General features: G+C 39.8%; 1 protein-coding gene across 2 annotated transcripts; it reads right to left on the bottom strand.

Moving 5' to 3' along the window:
• Positions 1-5,155: 5,155 nt before the first annotated feature.
• Positions 5,156-15,132, bottom strand: inpp4aa (inositol polyphosphate-4-phosphatase type I Aa). Of its 2 annotated transcripts, XM_062431589.1 has the most exons (23): positions 15,033-15,132; positions 14,887-14,931; positions 13,636-13,754; positions 13,424-13,540; positions 13,096-13,175; positions 12,871-12,988; positions 12,509-12,599; positions 12,243-12,390; positions 11,657-11,787; positions 11,026-11,130; positions 10,805-10,913; positions 10,660-10,677; positions 10,336-10,522; positions 9,658-9,939; positions 9,427-9,574; positions 9,013-9,045; positions 8,142-8,314; positions 7,852-7,975; positions 6,430-6,697; positions 5,999-6,096; positions 5,788-5,900; positions 5,411-5,565; positions 5,156-5,288 (listed from the first exon to the last, which is right to left on the bottom strand). In XM_062431589.1, exons 1-23 carry the CDS (start codon positions 15,130-15,132, stop codon positions 5,156-5,158), a joined length of 2,895 nt encoding a protein of 964 aa, XP_062287573.1. The 2 variants fall into 2 exon arrangements, with proteins under 2 accessions (XP_062287573.1, XP_062287574.1); XM_062431590.1 differs by lacking the exons at positions 9,013-9,045; positions 10,660-10,677 and having other exon boundaries at positions 9,658-9,722; positions 9,783-9,939.
• Positions 15,133-16,889: the final 1,757 nt, after the last annotated feature.

Here is a 16,889-nt window from a genome sequence, read left to right on the forward strand (position 1 = left end):
CTCTCTCTCTCTCTCTCTCTCTCTCTCTCTCTCTCTCTCTCTCTCTCTCTCTCTCTCTCTCTCTCTCTCTCTCTCTCTCTCTCTCTCTCTCTCCTCTCTCTCTCTCTCTCTCTCTCTCTCAAATAATGTCCTTTGCTAAATATATTCAAAGTGTATTTACAGAGAGGTGTATTTCTGGTGTCTGTATGTCTTAGGGATATTTTTCTAATATTGAATGCAATGATTAGATGTAAAGGTGAAAAGCTTGACCATTGTTTAGTGTACATGCCACCCAACATCCCTCCAAAAACTCCTCTTAAGAGGAGAGAGCAGATGGTGTATGACTAATAGGAAATTACTTCTTCAAAGGGAACATTTATCTTGAACACTTAATTCTCATGACGGGAGTATGTTTAAATGTAGTTACAAGGCACATTTCTCTCAATTATTTACGCTGTGAGCGTGTTAGATCATTAACCAGTCCTTGTATAGGGGTCAAAACAGCCAGCCAACAGATAAAACATTAATATGTAGCAAAGGTTGCATTTATGGACTAGTTTGAGTGGGACTGCGCAGCTTCTCACCTTCCTAAAGAGCTGCTGAAAACGCGACATGTTGCTGCAAAACGTGGGATCATCACCTCCAGCAGACAGACTGAGGGCTGAGAGGAGGAAAGAGCTTTTATTCTGTCGTCTTTTCTGTCCACCGAGACACACTGCTCTCACTGTACATAGTGTTAAGCATCTGATAAATGGTCCGTGCCTGAAAGCAGGTTCAACAAACTGAGTCTGACCCTGAACCCTGAGCTGATGGGAAACTCAGAGTTATTGGTGCCAGAACAGCTGGTCAGACTTAGTTCAATGCACACATTGATTATCTTTAGCTCACAATCTGATCCAGAAATAATCTGTTTGACGATTTGATTTAAATACTTCAAATGGACTTTAAATGTTTCAAAACTATGTGTGTCGTGGCTCCACAGCATTCAGTGATGCTGCTCGATCCTTCTCACTCAGAAATATTAATATAGGAATCTCCAATATTATAAGAATGATTGTCCATCAGTGCGTCCATTCATTGATCCAATCTATGTGTCTAAAACTTCAAACAGATTTTTTTTCAATTTAAACTGAGATTAGGCTCAGTTTAGCGCCACATATTTCACTGCAGTTGCTGCTCTAACAAATTGACAGCTGTAATATGTGCACAGAGTTATTATATATTATCGCCCACTTGGATCGCGACTCAATTATTGCCCCTTCCAACCTGCACAAACATCTGCCACGCTTCATTTGCATGCAACGATCAACCATAATCACTACTGACTGCAGATTAACCGTACAAAACCAGAGCTGAAACACTGAAGTGAAGCCTGCATGTATCCTTCTGGGTGCAGACCATAGACTGTATATAAAAGACATAAGAAAACTGCACGACTCAATCAATAACATCCCTACCTTTACAACGTTTTCCTTCTGGTTTTACGAGTGGCAAAGTCCTTGATTAGAGCGGTAAATATCCAGGGATCTACAATGTCACTTTGTAGTAATACATAGCCTCAATCAAGCACGATTAGTTTCGCTTTCAAACATCCCGCTGCTATATGGTCCATATGGTAACAACTGCGATGTAAAACTCAGATGATTAAACCAGCTTCCTGTGAATATAAACAGACAACAGGACAGACCATAGACTTACAGCAGCTTACAGATGCATTTACCGCCGACTACTGGACTGGAGTGTGTAACAAAACCTTTACCCTATATCCCTAATGTCAGACTCTATATTGAGACTATTTTTGTTTTTTTTCCAGTAAATGTGTATATATTACTGGAGTGTTGAATTTCCAGGGAGGTATGACTAACACTGGAACTGTTTTACTAATGTTTAACTCCGATAACCCTGCTTTTTAATTGCCTATCCACCCAAAACTTCTGAATTTAACTTTTCTGTGTTCCCAACATTTGTGTAGGATGGCTTTTGCTGGATGCGATACCACATGTCCTTCCAAACTGATGATCTTACTTGACATCTTACCTGTAGTGCAGATACTGGGGATGTTTTAAAGGCTCCAGTACATGTGTGAATGGCTTGTGTTTGCTCTATGTCTAGTTTCTAGAAATTTGATTCCAATGCACACATGTCTGCTAAGCATCCATAATCAAGAACTGATCTCATGAGGGCCCGAAATGCTTAACAGAGATCTTCTGTTTGCTCCCCAATCTTGGCCTGTTAGACATCTTAACAAGTTATTTACCTTTTTGCATTTACTTTTTTATTTTTCTGATATGTTGTCCCCAAGTGGGCTTTTCATCAAAAATAACTCCCAGAAATCGGGCCTCTCTGACCTGCTTTAGTACCAGAAACTTGTTTATGCCACCTTGGAAAGCTTATTGCTTATTGCATGAGATCAAAGGGCCCCACCAGCCACATATAATGACTTCCCTCTGTGTTACACTTCCTCAAATATATCATGAATCATTATATTAATAATGTTGGCTGCACACACTCCCTTGTGGAGTTCCATTTTCAATGGGATACACATTAGAGTGCTCAACACCTAACCTCACATGTATTTGTCTCCCTAACATGAACCCTAAAACCCAATTAAACAGTTTACCTCCTACACCCGACTTCTCAAGTTTAATGGGTAGTCCTTCCTTCCATAGCATATCATTTGCTTTTTCTACATCAAAAAATGCTGGTTAGTTTTCTGAACTGTGGGCCTTCACAAATGTACTTGCCAAGAGTTCTGCCTTCTCTTAATAACAGCCTAATTTTTTTTTTTTTAAAGCTACAAAAACTGCTTAACCGAGTCACTGGATTATCAGTAACTCAGAAACTCAGTTTCATGAGAGAGAGAGAGAGAAAGAGAGAGAGAGAGAGAGAGAGAGAGAGAGAGAGAGAGAGAGAGAGAGAGAGAGAGAGAGAGAGAGAGAGAGAGAGAGAGAGAGAGAGAGAGAGAGAGAGAGAGAGAGAGAGAGGTGTTAGACATTAAACAGCCAGTGAATATTTAACTGTTCAGTTTTTTTCTATAAATGTTCTACACAGTGGTCTAAATACAGTTTCAGATGTTTCCCCACACTTATAATTCTAATGAATGAAAACTGAATATGTCATCAAAGTGTAATTGCAGAATTGAAACTCCATCTCAGGTTATTAAAATGTGAATGAAACTTACATTTGTTCATTTTTATTGATAATTCATGAACCACGAGGTAACTCCTAATAACTCCCTGGGATGCTCGTTTGGCATTCATTAGCCTTTATTCATGATCCATTTTCAGGTCATACCTCTGTGGGGGTGCAGGCATCTCCCAGACTCCCCTGTTCAACCTGTGTGCATGTATAACTGGTAATAACTTACTCAATAACAATGGCTAAACTATGACACCAGCCATATCAACATAAATACCTGTAAGTAAAATAACATGTACAAAATAAGTATTGTACAGTAAGGTACATGAGAGCTAGTAAACTGACAACAGAAGCGGTATCGTTGATGGAAGGTATAATAATGCAATATGCATTATTTCACTTCAGTCTAAAAGCATTTATGAAGTGCTCATGGGTAATCCTAATTGCAATAGTATACACTTACAATAGTATGTAGCAGTAGTTGTTTTTGTTTTTTTTAAATCTTCATGCAGGTTAAAATAATGAAGTCTTCATCCAATTTCAATCACAAAGTCCTGCATAATTCAACAGAGTGTTGTCAAATCCAAGTTTAAAGAACTATCAAACCAATATACCTGCTTATAATCCTGCAGAAACGACTTAAATATATGTGACGCACCACTTCTGACGCCTCTAAAAAAATATAACGTGTGGACCAGTTCCCCGTCAATGCTTCTAGTGCAGCACCAGAGGAACCTTCAAAATCACATTAGATGATCACAGAGAGTAGTGTCAGCTTTGTACTTCTAAAAGACCTGTGCTTGTTGTACAGAGTAATATGGTGTTGAATATTTATGTGAGAAAGTAGATGAAATGACAAGTGAGACAGACAACAGGCTAAAAGCACTTAGTTAAAGAAATAAGTGCTTTGACTTTAACATCCTGTTAAAGCTGTCATCCTACAGTGCAGTTTAGGTCCAGAGAAATATCTCAACAGGCAAGGATATTTGTTTTGATAAAGCTGATCATCTGTTGTGTTGCTTACTGTGGATTTAAAGCTTCAATAGGACATTTTACATGCTGCTGTTTGGCTCACACTGAAGGTTTTAATTAGTCACTTCTTGTAGTATTGACCATGTGCCACATTTGAATCTGTATTAGGGTGAAATAGAGTGAATCATACATTTTTTTTTAAATTGCCTATTGTAGCCTTAAGGGATAAGACTGCCAATATAGTTTCCTTATTGTCAACAAATTCAATAAGAAGACCAACAATGTGTTTCTCTCAATACAGTCTGACTTCCATATTGTGTTAGTTGCACTTATCCACATTTTTTCCTACTTTCCCACATTTCACAAATGTATACTTACATTTTTTTAAAGGCTCAGTAATTTCCTAAAAAAGCTGAATATTTTACTAGATGTCAAACAGGAGAAAACTGTGCATTTTGATGGGAACATTATTTATCCTCTAGCTAATTAATACACTTGTGATGTACTAGTTTAGCTTTATCAGATCAGATCAATTAATTGTTGGTTTTGGTCATTTCATGGGATTAGTCGTCAATATGAAAACTGTATCAGCAGCTATTATCCTTTAATTGACAAACTGATAACATCAAATAACCGCAACTGGGACGAGTACAAATAAGTGAGTCGCTTCATCTTTCTAAAGAACACATTTGTACGTCTTATTCTAGGGACAAAAGTTTAAATGACTCAGATCCAGAGTTTCTGTACGCCTCCAGATGCTACTACTGGCACAGCAGCCGACATGGTCTGCACATTGGCTACAATTTAACACAGAGAGCCATATCTTTACTGATTTTGGCTGTGAAATGGCTGTGAAAAGTGTGTGTAGTTCTAGTACTACTGAGAGGAGAGGGGAAACTGCTATAAAACAACCTACAGTAGCACTGGCACTTCGACATTAATCTTCTTAACAGTGATTAAGCACAACAACAGTTGCTCCAGTTTGTGATGGTAATTTTTCTTTGTGTGGTGCTATAATCAGTATCCTCTTCAGTCTTTTGGTTGCAGATACTGTGGAGGAGTCCATTTAGGTCTCAACCTTCCCGTAAGTCCCCTCTGGAGGGCGATATTGTTTGGGGAAGGCCTTGAGTTGGAGGGCGTTAAAGGCGTATTTACGACATCCCACGTTCTTCATGGTGTTCTCTCTCCTGCAGCCCTCGCTGTGTGAAAAGTGAGGAGAAACAGAAGTGATGCATTTTTTTAAACAAATATATCACTTTTCTGATCCTTTGTTGCAGGGGCAATAACACAGTGAGTATGACTTTCATGATCATTAACTGACCTGCGCATGCAGTCCAGGGCCTGGTAGAAGACCTGTGGGGCGAGGGCATGCTCCTGCTGCAGGATCTGACATTGTTCAAGGGTCAGAGACATGGCTGTGCGGTCTTTGGCACTCTTACAGCTGGTAAAACGCACTCCATTCATCCGGCGACATACCTTAAGTCATCAGAGAATTAATTAGAGGAGAAAGATTGGGGGCTACCATTTCATATGTAAAGTTATATAATTTATTTTCTCATCTTTAGTATAATTAACAATTTTGTGGACTACATCAATACAACTGACTTTGTGGACACTAATGATCCAAATTAAGAATAAAGAACAAAGAAAAAAATTGCTTTTATTTTTGAAGACTGCATAAAGAAGAAATCAATCTACCTCGGCTGCGTGCCACAAAATCTCCACGTTCTTGTTTTTCTTGGCGTTCACATTCTGGCTCAGCAGCTTGAACAGCTCAGGCAGACTGGTGGTACTGCGGGAGCGAGGCAGGCCTGAGGAGATAACAGAGGAGGAATGATGAAGTGAGTGAAAAATGAAGATGTGAAGGAACAGATTTTTCCAGATCTTTGTTGTATGAATGTAGACTCACAGTCTTCTGGCAGGACCTCTTTAAACTGGTCGTAGTACGAGCTGAGGCGAGTCAAGCTCTCCATGTTGATCACTTCCTGCAACGACGTGTCTCCAAATCTGAACACATATATATATAATTTTAGAGCAGCAATCTTTCATGACAGTGTTCACTGCTGCTGTAGTTAAATGAGCTTTTATTGCTCTAAAGGACATCCTCTGCAGACTGCTCTTTGGTGAATCCAGAGCTATATTCAAATATTCACTTATTCACATAACTGTTTTAAAATGCAGTCAGGGGTTCAGTGCAAAAAGTAGTTTGTCTTCAGACCTTCCTCTCATCACTTCATCCATTAAACAGAACTTTGAATTGTAAAGCACTTTGGATCAACTGTGTTGTGTTTAAAATGTTATATAAGTAAAGCTGAAGTTGAAGTAATCTCAGTAACTCACTTCTCAGCCAGTGTTTGCTGTTCGTTGATCCCCACATTAAACAGGACCGGCTGCACACGCAGCAGCATCCCGTTCTGGATCTCCCGTGGCAGCGTGTCAAACATCACCCCAGGCATTGGAACCCTGACGTTAAAACCGTTCCTGTTTCCTGTGATCACTGGCAGCATGTCCGGGCCAAAACCTGACGTTGCTTGGGTAACTTTAAAGGTGACATTTCTCAGGTCCATCACTCCGACACTCATGTCCTCCAGCATGGCCAGCTCCTCGCCTTTAAGTAACAAGGCATCAGAGGTACGTTCAATAATACTTCAGGAAGATATCAGTGATGATATGGTCATATTCAGCAAACTTCACCGAAATAATATCCTCTAGAACTCAAAAGGTTTCCATAAAGTAACAGAAAGCAGTGACGTCATTAACTCCACCAAGATGTTATGGTTTTGTTTCTTTGTCTTTTAGTCAGCAGAATATCTCAACATATTTCAGGGGAATTTGGTGGAAAGTGAGGCCATGGACTAGGTGGAGTTTTGGTGCAGATAGCACCAAATTATGACAATGTTTTAAATTAAATGCTCTTTCCAAGTTTCATCCAATCTTCAACAAATTTGGTATACTAAATATTTTCATGAGAAAAAGCTTTCAGTTCGTTTTTGTTCATATCATACCATTTTACTAATTGGTTACCAATTATTTTGTCAAATGTGGCGTATTAGAAATGAGCTCATGATTCAAAATGAATTAACCAAATTTCGGTGACACATGCTTATAGCTACACTGACCATCATTGCCATTTTTTTCTTGGAATACCAATCCAGCAGCACCATACATTTACGTTTTCACAATTGGGTGATCACTTGAAATTTTGCAGATTTTTCAATCTAGAAAACCACAATATTCCCAGGCAGATATTCTTACAAAATCATGTCTACCATCAGTCAATGGGAATTACTGTCAATCACTATTATTTTGATTTAAAAAAAATATTTTTACAATATATATTGTATCATTAGAAAGGATGGTTACACTTTACTTTATGTCTCTCTATAGGACACCATCTATAGTATTTACAATAAGTATATAAACATTTAATGAATTGTTTATAATACACTATAATGTAGTCGTAAGCAGATATTATGGACTTTTTGAAAGTTAGTTAATGTACAGTATTTGTCAGCAGGTGTAACTTCTCTTATGAAGACAGTTTTTTACTATGTTGTCATTCATTAAATGTTAATGTAACAGCATCGTCCATGGGATGAGGGATGAGTGACAATTACAGTATCAGTCAAAAGTTTGGACATACCTATTCATTCAAATGAATGGTGAAGGTATATTGTTTGTGAGGGTTTTATATTTTTCCTCTGATGATACATTTCTGACCAAGCACACAAACACTCCTACACATTTACACACACAAGTTACCGTAGGTGCTGAGGAGGCCTTCATATTGCACCAGTAAGCCAATGGTGTGTAGCTGCCTGAGAAAGCCTGGGTCACAAAGACAGTTCCTCAGCTTGATAGTGAAGCCGCAGATCAGAGCCGTCAGCTGTCAGAAGGCAAATTGTATCAATACAGCCATGAGTTGTCATGTTTTTAATGCAATCAAGCAGTGTGTAATGACAAGGAAATATCCAAAGCTACATGTTTATTAGTTCAGTCTATGTGTTGACAGACAGGATGGCTGAGGGATTGGCTAGCAGAGGCTGACTGACCGTCTGGCAGAAGACAACATCGCGGCGGTACTGCAGGGTGAGGCTCATGGCGATGGTGGGGGCGTTGTCCTGCATCAGCAGAAACACCATGGCCTTCTTGGCTTTATCACTCATCAGGGTCGCACAGTCCGTCAGTGTGGTGAGAAGAGGATACAGAGCATCGCTCCACTCACCTGCAGACACAGCACACAGCTTAAACACACATAATGTCTCAGCAGTTGTACAGCGATGAAAATTCTTGTGATCCAACATAAGAGAGTTGTCAAATTGCATAATGGTTTGCATACCTGGCATTATGTTTTATGCAGTGGATTATTTGGAAATAGTAATGAAGATAGTATTTTGTAAATTTCAAATACATCAACATAACAAACACAGAACTTTCTTTTGTACTTGTGATGATATCAAGCAATCCTACATGGGTTTGCGATCACATGTAGGAGCCAGGTATAGTCCATGTTATTGATGAACACCTTTTTCGGTCACATATGGTAATTTGAGTCACATGGTGTTGGTAGCGATAGCAATAAGCTTATCATCTGTTAGTTTTGTGAATGAATAGAGGGGGTCAATGGGGCATCTTCCTTTTTTGCTGACTGTGGTTCATATGCCATTTGGATGCTGTTTTCATACTTTTGCTTTCACAACACTATGTTTTTACCTGTAATAAAACTACAAAATTCAGCCCTTTAGATCTGTGATTCTTTGACAACCAGTGTGCTGGACAAGTTAGCCTCCCCTACTTAGCCTCTCAGCGACTAATCTTTTGTTTTAGATAGTCTCACCTGTCTCATTCATGTGTTTAGAGTAATATTTTCACCAGAGCTGGGTTTATTGGACTTTGATGCTGTATTCTTGATTAAATTCTTACCTGGGGATGTCTTTTCTACCTCTGGACTGGTATCTATGAGTGAGAGAAAGTAAAGAGATACAAATTAAGACAAAATTCTTCCTCTTAACATAATTATGTAGATTTCTAACATCCAACAACACTGAAGCAGTTTGAAGTGATTAATAGAAAGAACCTACAGATGATGAGATCAACAGGACATGAAAGGCATGCGGGAGTTTGGTGAGAGAAAGATGATGATGGTTGATGATTTTGTGGTGCATACGAGGATGGTGATGATAACAGAGGATGATGTGAGGATGGTGAGGTCACACATTCATACTAACGTGCTGATCTTTGCAATCAGCAGTAAGATTGATCAATACACTGGTGTATGACTGTGCCTCATTCACAAACCAGACAGCACAAATCCCCCTTGTTTGTGGGTGTCTGTACCTTTCTTTGTGTTTTTGGGGTCCTCGTTGGCGAGCAGGAAGACGTCCTCAGAGCTGCTGTCACTCTGGAGTTTGTCTCGCTGCAGCAGCCTGTCCACCCTCTGGATCACACACTCAAGGCTCTTATCAACATTTAGCCAGACCTTCTCCTGCACATAAACACAGAGTGCAATTTAGGTTAACATAAAAAAACACACTTGAGCACAGACATTTAAGAGGCAGATGGACTTACCCACTCCTCCTCGTGCAAATCTGCCTGCAAGGAGGCGCGCTTGCTTTTGCTCGCCTCGCTGCCCTCTGGAGGAGTTGCATAGCGAGAGGGCGAGGTGGCAGCACGAGATGGGGAGGTCGGATGACGGGAGGGTGAGCGGGATGGGGAGCGAGAGGATGGTGAAAGGGAGGAAGAGGATGGGGACGGGGTGCCTTGCTGAGTGAACTCTGGGCGGGCGGCTGCCAGGGCGAGAATGGCTGAGGACAGCAGCTTGGAATCGCACACTGTCACCAACTGGCGAGTCTGCAGGAGGGAGTGGGGGTCGGACAGAGAGAGATGGATAAGAGAGGTAGAAATGAGTTATAGTGTGAGCATAAGGTGAAGCTTTTTTTGCCAGTGTACAATGTCAATTTGTTTTCCACATAGTAAAAATATTTTTCACATAATGAAATACAATAGTTGATTTAATTTAATTCAATTTGTTTGTGTCACACAATGTTGTCAGTAAACACTATTTTAAGGGAGGGAAAATATATTGTTTTATGGATTCCTACAGGACCTGTTTTACTCTACTTGACCCGAGTCGAGATAAAAACTTGAGGCAACAGAGTTGGTGTAGAAAGCAGAGAAGAAACCACAACACAGAAGTGAATTGATAATACATCAAAGATCTCTCTGTTCCTCCTAGCAAAGTCTTACTTTCTCTGTAAGGATGGCCAGCGTTCTCTCCAAAGCATTAGCTGAGCGATCCTTGGCAGCTCGGGACAGACGTTCTGCGTAGTAACACACTTGTGTCTTCAGAGTATTAATTTGACCAATTAGCTCCTTCGCTTTAACGACATCCTGAGGCTGGTACACCATTCCTTTAGGTCCAGAGCCGGCAGAGCTTTGGGTGTGCAGTGCAGTGTGTGAAAGACAAAGAAAATTAAAGAGGGGACATTAATTGTGGTACAAGCGTGGTGTATACAGGAAAGACAAAAACACAAAAGCAAACAACTTGTAATACACTTCAGATACCCTCACCTCTCCTCCTCATAAGTGCTGATAGAGTAAAGCAAAAAAAAAAAAAAACAATGAAGAGAAAATCTGTTAATCGCTTATGAAAATCAAACACTACCATGAATCTTGTAGCACCAGAATCCTGCAATTTCTGCTTTGCTCTACTCACTGTTTTCTGGCTTCTTCGAGCTTGTGCAGCAGTTTTCGGAGGCCACAGCCTTTAAAGCCTTGATGGTGTGCTGCAGGAGCGCCAATAGTCACAACATCATATGTCCGGTCTGATTGGAGAACAGAGAACAATAATAAATAGAGGAAAATAAGATAAACTAAATAAACTGTATTATTAAAACTTTAAAATCACATTACAAATTTATATGCACAAAAACCCACCATAACCAGATTCTCCCTGTACTCTCATCCTCTGGATGTGCAGGTTAGTAGGAATAAATTCCAACTTCCTCTCGGCTTTCAATGTACTCGACTTAAATGAGGGACCTGAGAAGGAGGAAATAGAATGGAATAGATTATCACTATTGGTATATAGGAGGGAAATTAAGTCCTAATGTGATATTTTACATCAAAATATGAATATACAAAATCATACATAATGTTAGACAGAGGATGTGTCCGAAATCATTCACTCATTCACTCATTTAGTCCCCTTATAATAAACACTTAATAGTTTTCTCTATAGTGAGCGGTAAATTGAGATTTAGACACTTATGGATCATTTTGTGTAATCTCTGACTGCCGTTGTCTTGCGTGACTATGATTTTTGCGTCTATAAAATTTCATGAATTGCATTGTGGGATTGCTTTTTCATTCTTTTGTGTGACTTTTTGAGGGCACTATCTAGAGTATATGTTTCTCACTCAGAATTTGTAGACTCAAATAAAATACTTTAGAAAGCTCTCACTAAGAGACTTGTTTTGACAAGCTGAGTAGATCCACACGTGAGTAGTACATTTAATTACACATTTTAAATTGGTGAAGTGTCCCTTTTAAAATGTTACAAATATACCTTTGTATTCGTGCAGGTCACTGATGGTCTCCTGGTAGGTGAGGATGATGGTCTGGTATTGAGTGATGATCTGTCTCCTGAGGTTCTCCCAACATGGAGACAGCTCGCCCAGCTCCTCCAGCTCACATACCCTGTGCAACACAGTGCATTTACAATCAAGACGTCCAGTTGATAAACTGTCATACAGTATGTCATTTCTGCTGCCTAGACATTTTAATGCAGAAAAGTTACATATCATGTCTTTAATACCTTTGAAACAAATAACAGCTATATAAACAGCTGAGCATTTCCAGCTCCTCCGATCACCAACATTACAGGAAACTATTAGTCAGAATGACAGCAATGGGAGTAGTAACACTTAATATGAATAGCCATTACGTGCCTGTAGACTACTAAAGATACCTCTGACAGCACAGGATAAAAGTAGGTACATATACAGTGCAGTTCACAAGTATTTGGATAGGGACATATTTTTGCTATTTTGGTTCTGTGGCCAAAACGTTGCCATTGCTTTGCACCTGCTGCTGCACCTACTGTACAACCAGGTGCATCCATTAAATAATATCAAGACAAGCTTAGATGTTACCTGACAGCGTCTTCCTCCAGCAGCAGTTTGACAAACTGTCGAGGGATGTGCAGGGAAAGCACGCTCTCTGCCATCTGCTCCAGGACCCGCAGGTGGTTGCCATCCGTGGTGGGAAAACGATATGTCCGCGACATGACGCCTCCAAACACTGAAGCACATTGAAACATATTATCACAGTTGTTATAATATACATATCACCATGACATAGCTATCAATCCACACAACAACTGTCACAGGTTAATTAGTTCAGACAGACACACACTCACCAGCCTTCAGCAGTGGGTCTTTACACAGAGATGAAGACTTGGATTTGATGCTCACGGATTCAGTGAGACTTTCATCAACAGGCAGAACCATCTGACACACAAACACAAAAACACAATTAAGTTTGCCTAAAAAAAATCAGTCTGACATTCAAATGTTTAATTTCCCCACTTACTGATCTGTAACGATTGGGCTCATTCAAACAATACAGCCAGAAATACCAGTAGGTTGTGGGCAGAGATACTAAGTACAACAGTATGAATAGCATTAGGAACCTAACTATACTTCCATGAAAAAAACAGTTGGGAAGTTAAAGTATGTCTAGTCTGAATAATTAAAATGGGAAGTCTCTTAATAGACTCACCCTTCCATTAACGGTGTCTCCTCTCTGTAATCTTGCAACAGGAGCTCTCTGCTCACGCTTCTCCTCTATCTGCCAAGCAATGACGGTGATGTTCCCCACGCGCTCATTCTCTGCTGACCTGACATCAACATCAACACAACAAATTCAACATCCCAGAACACAAATATAGAAGTGGCTCTCAGGTTTGTCATAGACAGTAAAGGCACTGTGTGCTGTGTCTGTTACCTGAGAGTCAGGTGCAGTCTGTGGTGTTTGTCCTGCAGTAGCTCTTTCACAGAAAACATGGCCCAACCAAGCATGTACATCTGTCCACATGAATACACACACACACACACACACACACACAGACACACACACACACACACACACACACACACCCACACACACACACACACACACACACACACACACACACAGGATTTTGAGGATTTCATTGAGATATAGGCTACGGAGGGTTTAAAATAGATAAGAACGTAAGATCTTTATTCACTTCCTGACAGGAAATTTGAAGTCCAGTGGTTTTGTAAAAAGTTATTCTTGTGGTGAAGCTTACCGTGCCTTGGGAACGATCCTTCACATCGTAGACAGAAAGCTTGACCTGAGTCTGCTGGGTGATCAGAGAGTCCTGAAAGAATGCTATACTACTCAGGAAGATAGGGTTACTGGTCCCCTAGAGACAGACAGACATGAAGAGAGTTGAAATGGGTTTGAAGTCTCCAACAGCAGGCAGGAAGGAGGAATGCAAGCAAGAAAACAGTGATGTACCTCTATGATTTCAGTTTGAGCATGCTTGGTCCAGAAGGCCTGTGGCGGAGTGGTGCAGCTGACAGCCACAAAGCTGGTTGGCTTACGGTCTAATGTGGGAGTAACCAGCTCACTGCAGGCTGCAGCATCATATAGACACAAGAAGAGATTACAAGATGTGGGATTTCATGTGGGATGGTCACTAATCCTCGGTAATGGGAGGAATGTCATAGAGTGTTTTTTAAGTTGTTAGTGCTTGATGATCAGCAGTTGTTACAGTAATGCTTTTGGGTTGAACAGTGGGTACAAATTAAACATGTCGTTCCACATAGACAATGTAATTACTCCTTCAGTCAGTTCCTAACAAGACCCATCTGCCTTCTGTGTTTCATCCAAATCAGATCAGTGTTAAAAGACTAAAACACAATTACAGTGTCAATGCATCATCCCTTAAGGCGCAATTTTGATAATCGAAATGATAAAATAAATTGTGCTGATTGTAACTTCTCATATGCAAGGATTTGAAGCTGTTATTTTTCATAATAAACTGAATATCTGCAGATTTTGAAGTGCTGATTAATTGATAAACAGAAAATGATTGACAGATTAATGAATAAAGAAAATAATTGTTAGTTACAGCCACATTTTTTATTTATAATATTTAAAATATTGATTAGTTAGTTTCAGTAAATAAGGTTGGTGTTCTATTTTTTTTGGTCAACATTTACTACAACAACAGCAAAAGTGACAATCTGTTATATTTTGTATCTCAATATTCTCTGATTTCCTTAACCTACTGTGACTCTCAGAACCAAGCCCATTTGTTCATACTCACAAATAGAATTTTCGTCTTAAAAAGTTCTCAGTATTTTCCTAAAACATCTGTGCACTGTAGTTTTTAAGAAATATAACTCAAACAGGTGTAAATATTGTTTTTTTGGGGGGACTATTTTCAGCTGTTAACTAATACACATTTGGTGCACTGGTGAGTTTTTACTGCAACAGGCGTTTGTGGAATTGATTCAAAATAGTGCCCATGTTCATAGTAATGAAAGAACATGTAACCGTTTGCAACAATGTGGCTCATTCATGTGGTGTTGTCATTTTTTGTCAACCATCTAAAAACACCATATAAAATTTAAATTTCAGGTTTCCACCTTCTCTTTCAATGGATTCATTTGGCCTCTTAGCATAATTGGAAGGAGCTCCGTCAATAAACATTGTACACAGTGGAAAGACACACACAGCCAGCTAACTTCTTCCTGAACTTACCCACACTGAACTCTAGCACAGGCTCATCTGGATCCTGACTGTTGCCTGCAGTACAGAAAAAAGAGGAGGAAAGGACTTTTTTAATGCCCTGCTATTTCAAGTGCATAGAGGCGTAGAGGTTACCATGGTAGCAGTTACTTAGTTACCTGACAATGCCAACCCCATCATCTCAGCTGAGAGATCAAATGTGTTGGCCCGGTAGACAGACCATGGCCGATGGCGGGGGCTGCGCTCCTTCCCAGACATGGCAGGTTCACGTCGGGGCTGAGGATTGATTTGAGAATAAAGATGCTGAAGAGCGGAACAACGTCAACCTGACGCAAAATCAAAACTTGTCTGTCACGTCGATTCTATGAGATGTTTGCACTTTTCCCTTGACTGTTGATCTCAGCAGTCACACAGTGGTTGCTGATGAACCTGGAATGGAAACAGATGGAAACAACAAAGTGATAATGAGTTGTCTCCATGGAAACAGCTGAGGCAGACTGGACATCTTTAAATCTTTGATACTGATGTCATCCTTTCATTGAGATGGCAGCTGAGCTCAGTAAAATAAGACAAAATTAGAAAACTGCTTCTAATTAGTTACACAAAGGTTGCTGCTGCACAAATACTCAGCATGACATTACAGTGAATACAAGGAATAACTAATGTAAGCTGGCTGTTTAAGTGTTTACCATGATGCTCCATTGTAAGATGAACAGCATATGAGAGGATGTTAATGTGCTAATATACACAGTGGGAAGATGGGGGGGGGGGGGGGGGGGGGGGTGTGTCACTTTTCACACAGCTGTAGGAGATGAAATCTGCACCTGCAATCTCCAAATGCTATTTTTGCTTCTCTGGTGTTTTTTGCTTTCAGACAGACTAGTGTTAAGCAGATATACACAGACAGATACAGTAGATAATGCACTTAATGCTCCAATTTGACTTTTATTGAATACTGCTAGATCATAAAGATCAGGCAGTCAAGGCCAAAAACACTACTATACTGTGGAAAGGCACCATGATTCATAAGGTATTTCAAAGGTAGCTTCTAGGACACTATAATTCAATTTGTAATTCAGTATTTTATTTTATTGTTTTCAAAAGTAAAGTTCCTCTAGCATGTCTTATATAAAACACAAACAATGACCAAGTGTTGGACAGAACAATAACATATAGGTCACTATGGAATGAAGATTAATCTCCTGAGGAGCATGATATTTAGATTTATTTAGCATAAGTAGACATTTTGGCCAGGTGAGAGTTCAGAAAACAAAAACGTGCATTTAGTGTTCATCATCTGCAGTCCATTAATATAAACTGTGGATTTCATGGGAATCTGCATTACTTTAAGAGGTAACTAGTCATGGACCAGCGTTGTTAGAAAGGATGTTTCAACCTGCCCGTGGTACAATATGAAAAGATGAGGGGCCACCAAAATCACCCTAACCCTAATCCTCTCTGAGCTGTGAATTAAATACCAAACATGATCGTATTCTGGCTTATTAAGATGTGCTGCTGTAAAACTGACTGAAAATGCTTAACAGTAAAAACAAATCTGTTTCTTTTATTTTAATCAATACAAACAATGCCTTGTTTATTGCAATCCGGTAACACACTTACACTATCACTTTAATCACACTCTTGGGCTTTAAATAACTATTATTATCTCAGCAATAATTATTCCACCATGTACAATGAGTAGGCCTACTTCTGGTATTACGCATATTGCAACCAAGACAACCATCTGTCATGTCCAATACTCATTTTGTGAAGACAGGGCTGATCAAGCAAAACTCACAGCATACAGTACAGGGCTGCTTATTTTGTAACCTAGCTGATGCTGCAGCTGTGTGTAATTATGAGAGAGGGATAAAAAAACTAAGGCTGTGCCAAGTTGCCAACATTTCCTAGCTGTGTGTCTGTCCTCTTCAATCACCTTTGGCTTCATCTAACTCCTCTTTTTTGCACTAACATGCAGAGACAAACTGCTAGGATTGCTAGGACTGCTAGGACTT

The sequence above is a fragment of the Scomber scombrus genome, chromosome 13 (assembly GCF_963691925.1).
Source record: "Scomber scombrus chromosome 13, fScoSco1.1, whole genome shotgun sequence".
NCBI classification, from domain to species: domain Eukaryota; kingdom Metazoa; phylum Chordata; class Actinopteri; order Scombriformes; family Scombridae; genus Scomber; species Scomber scombrus.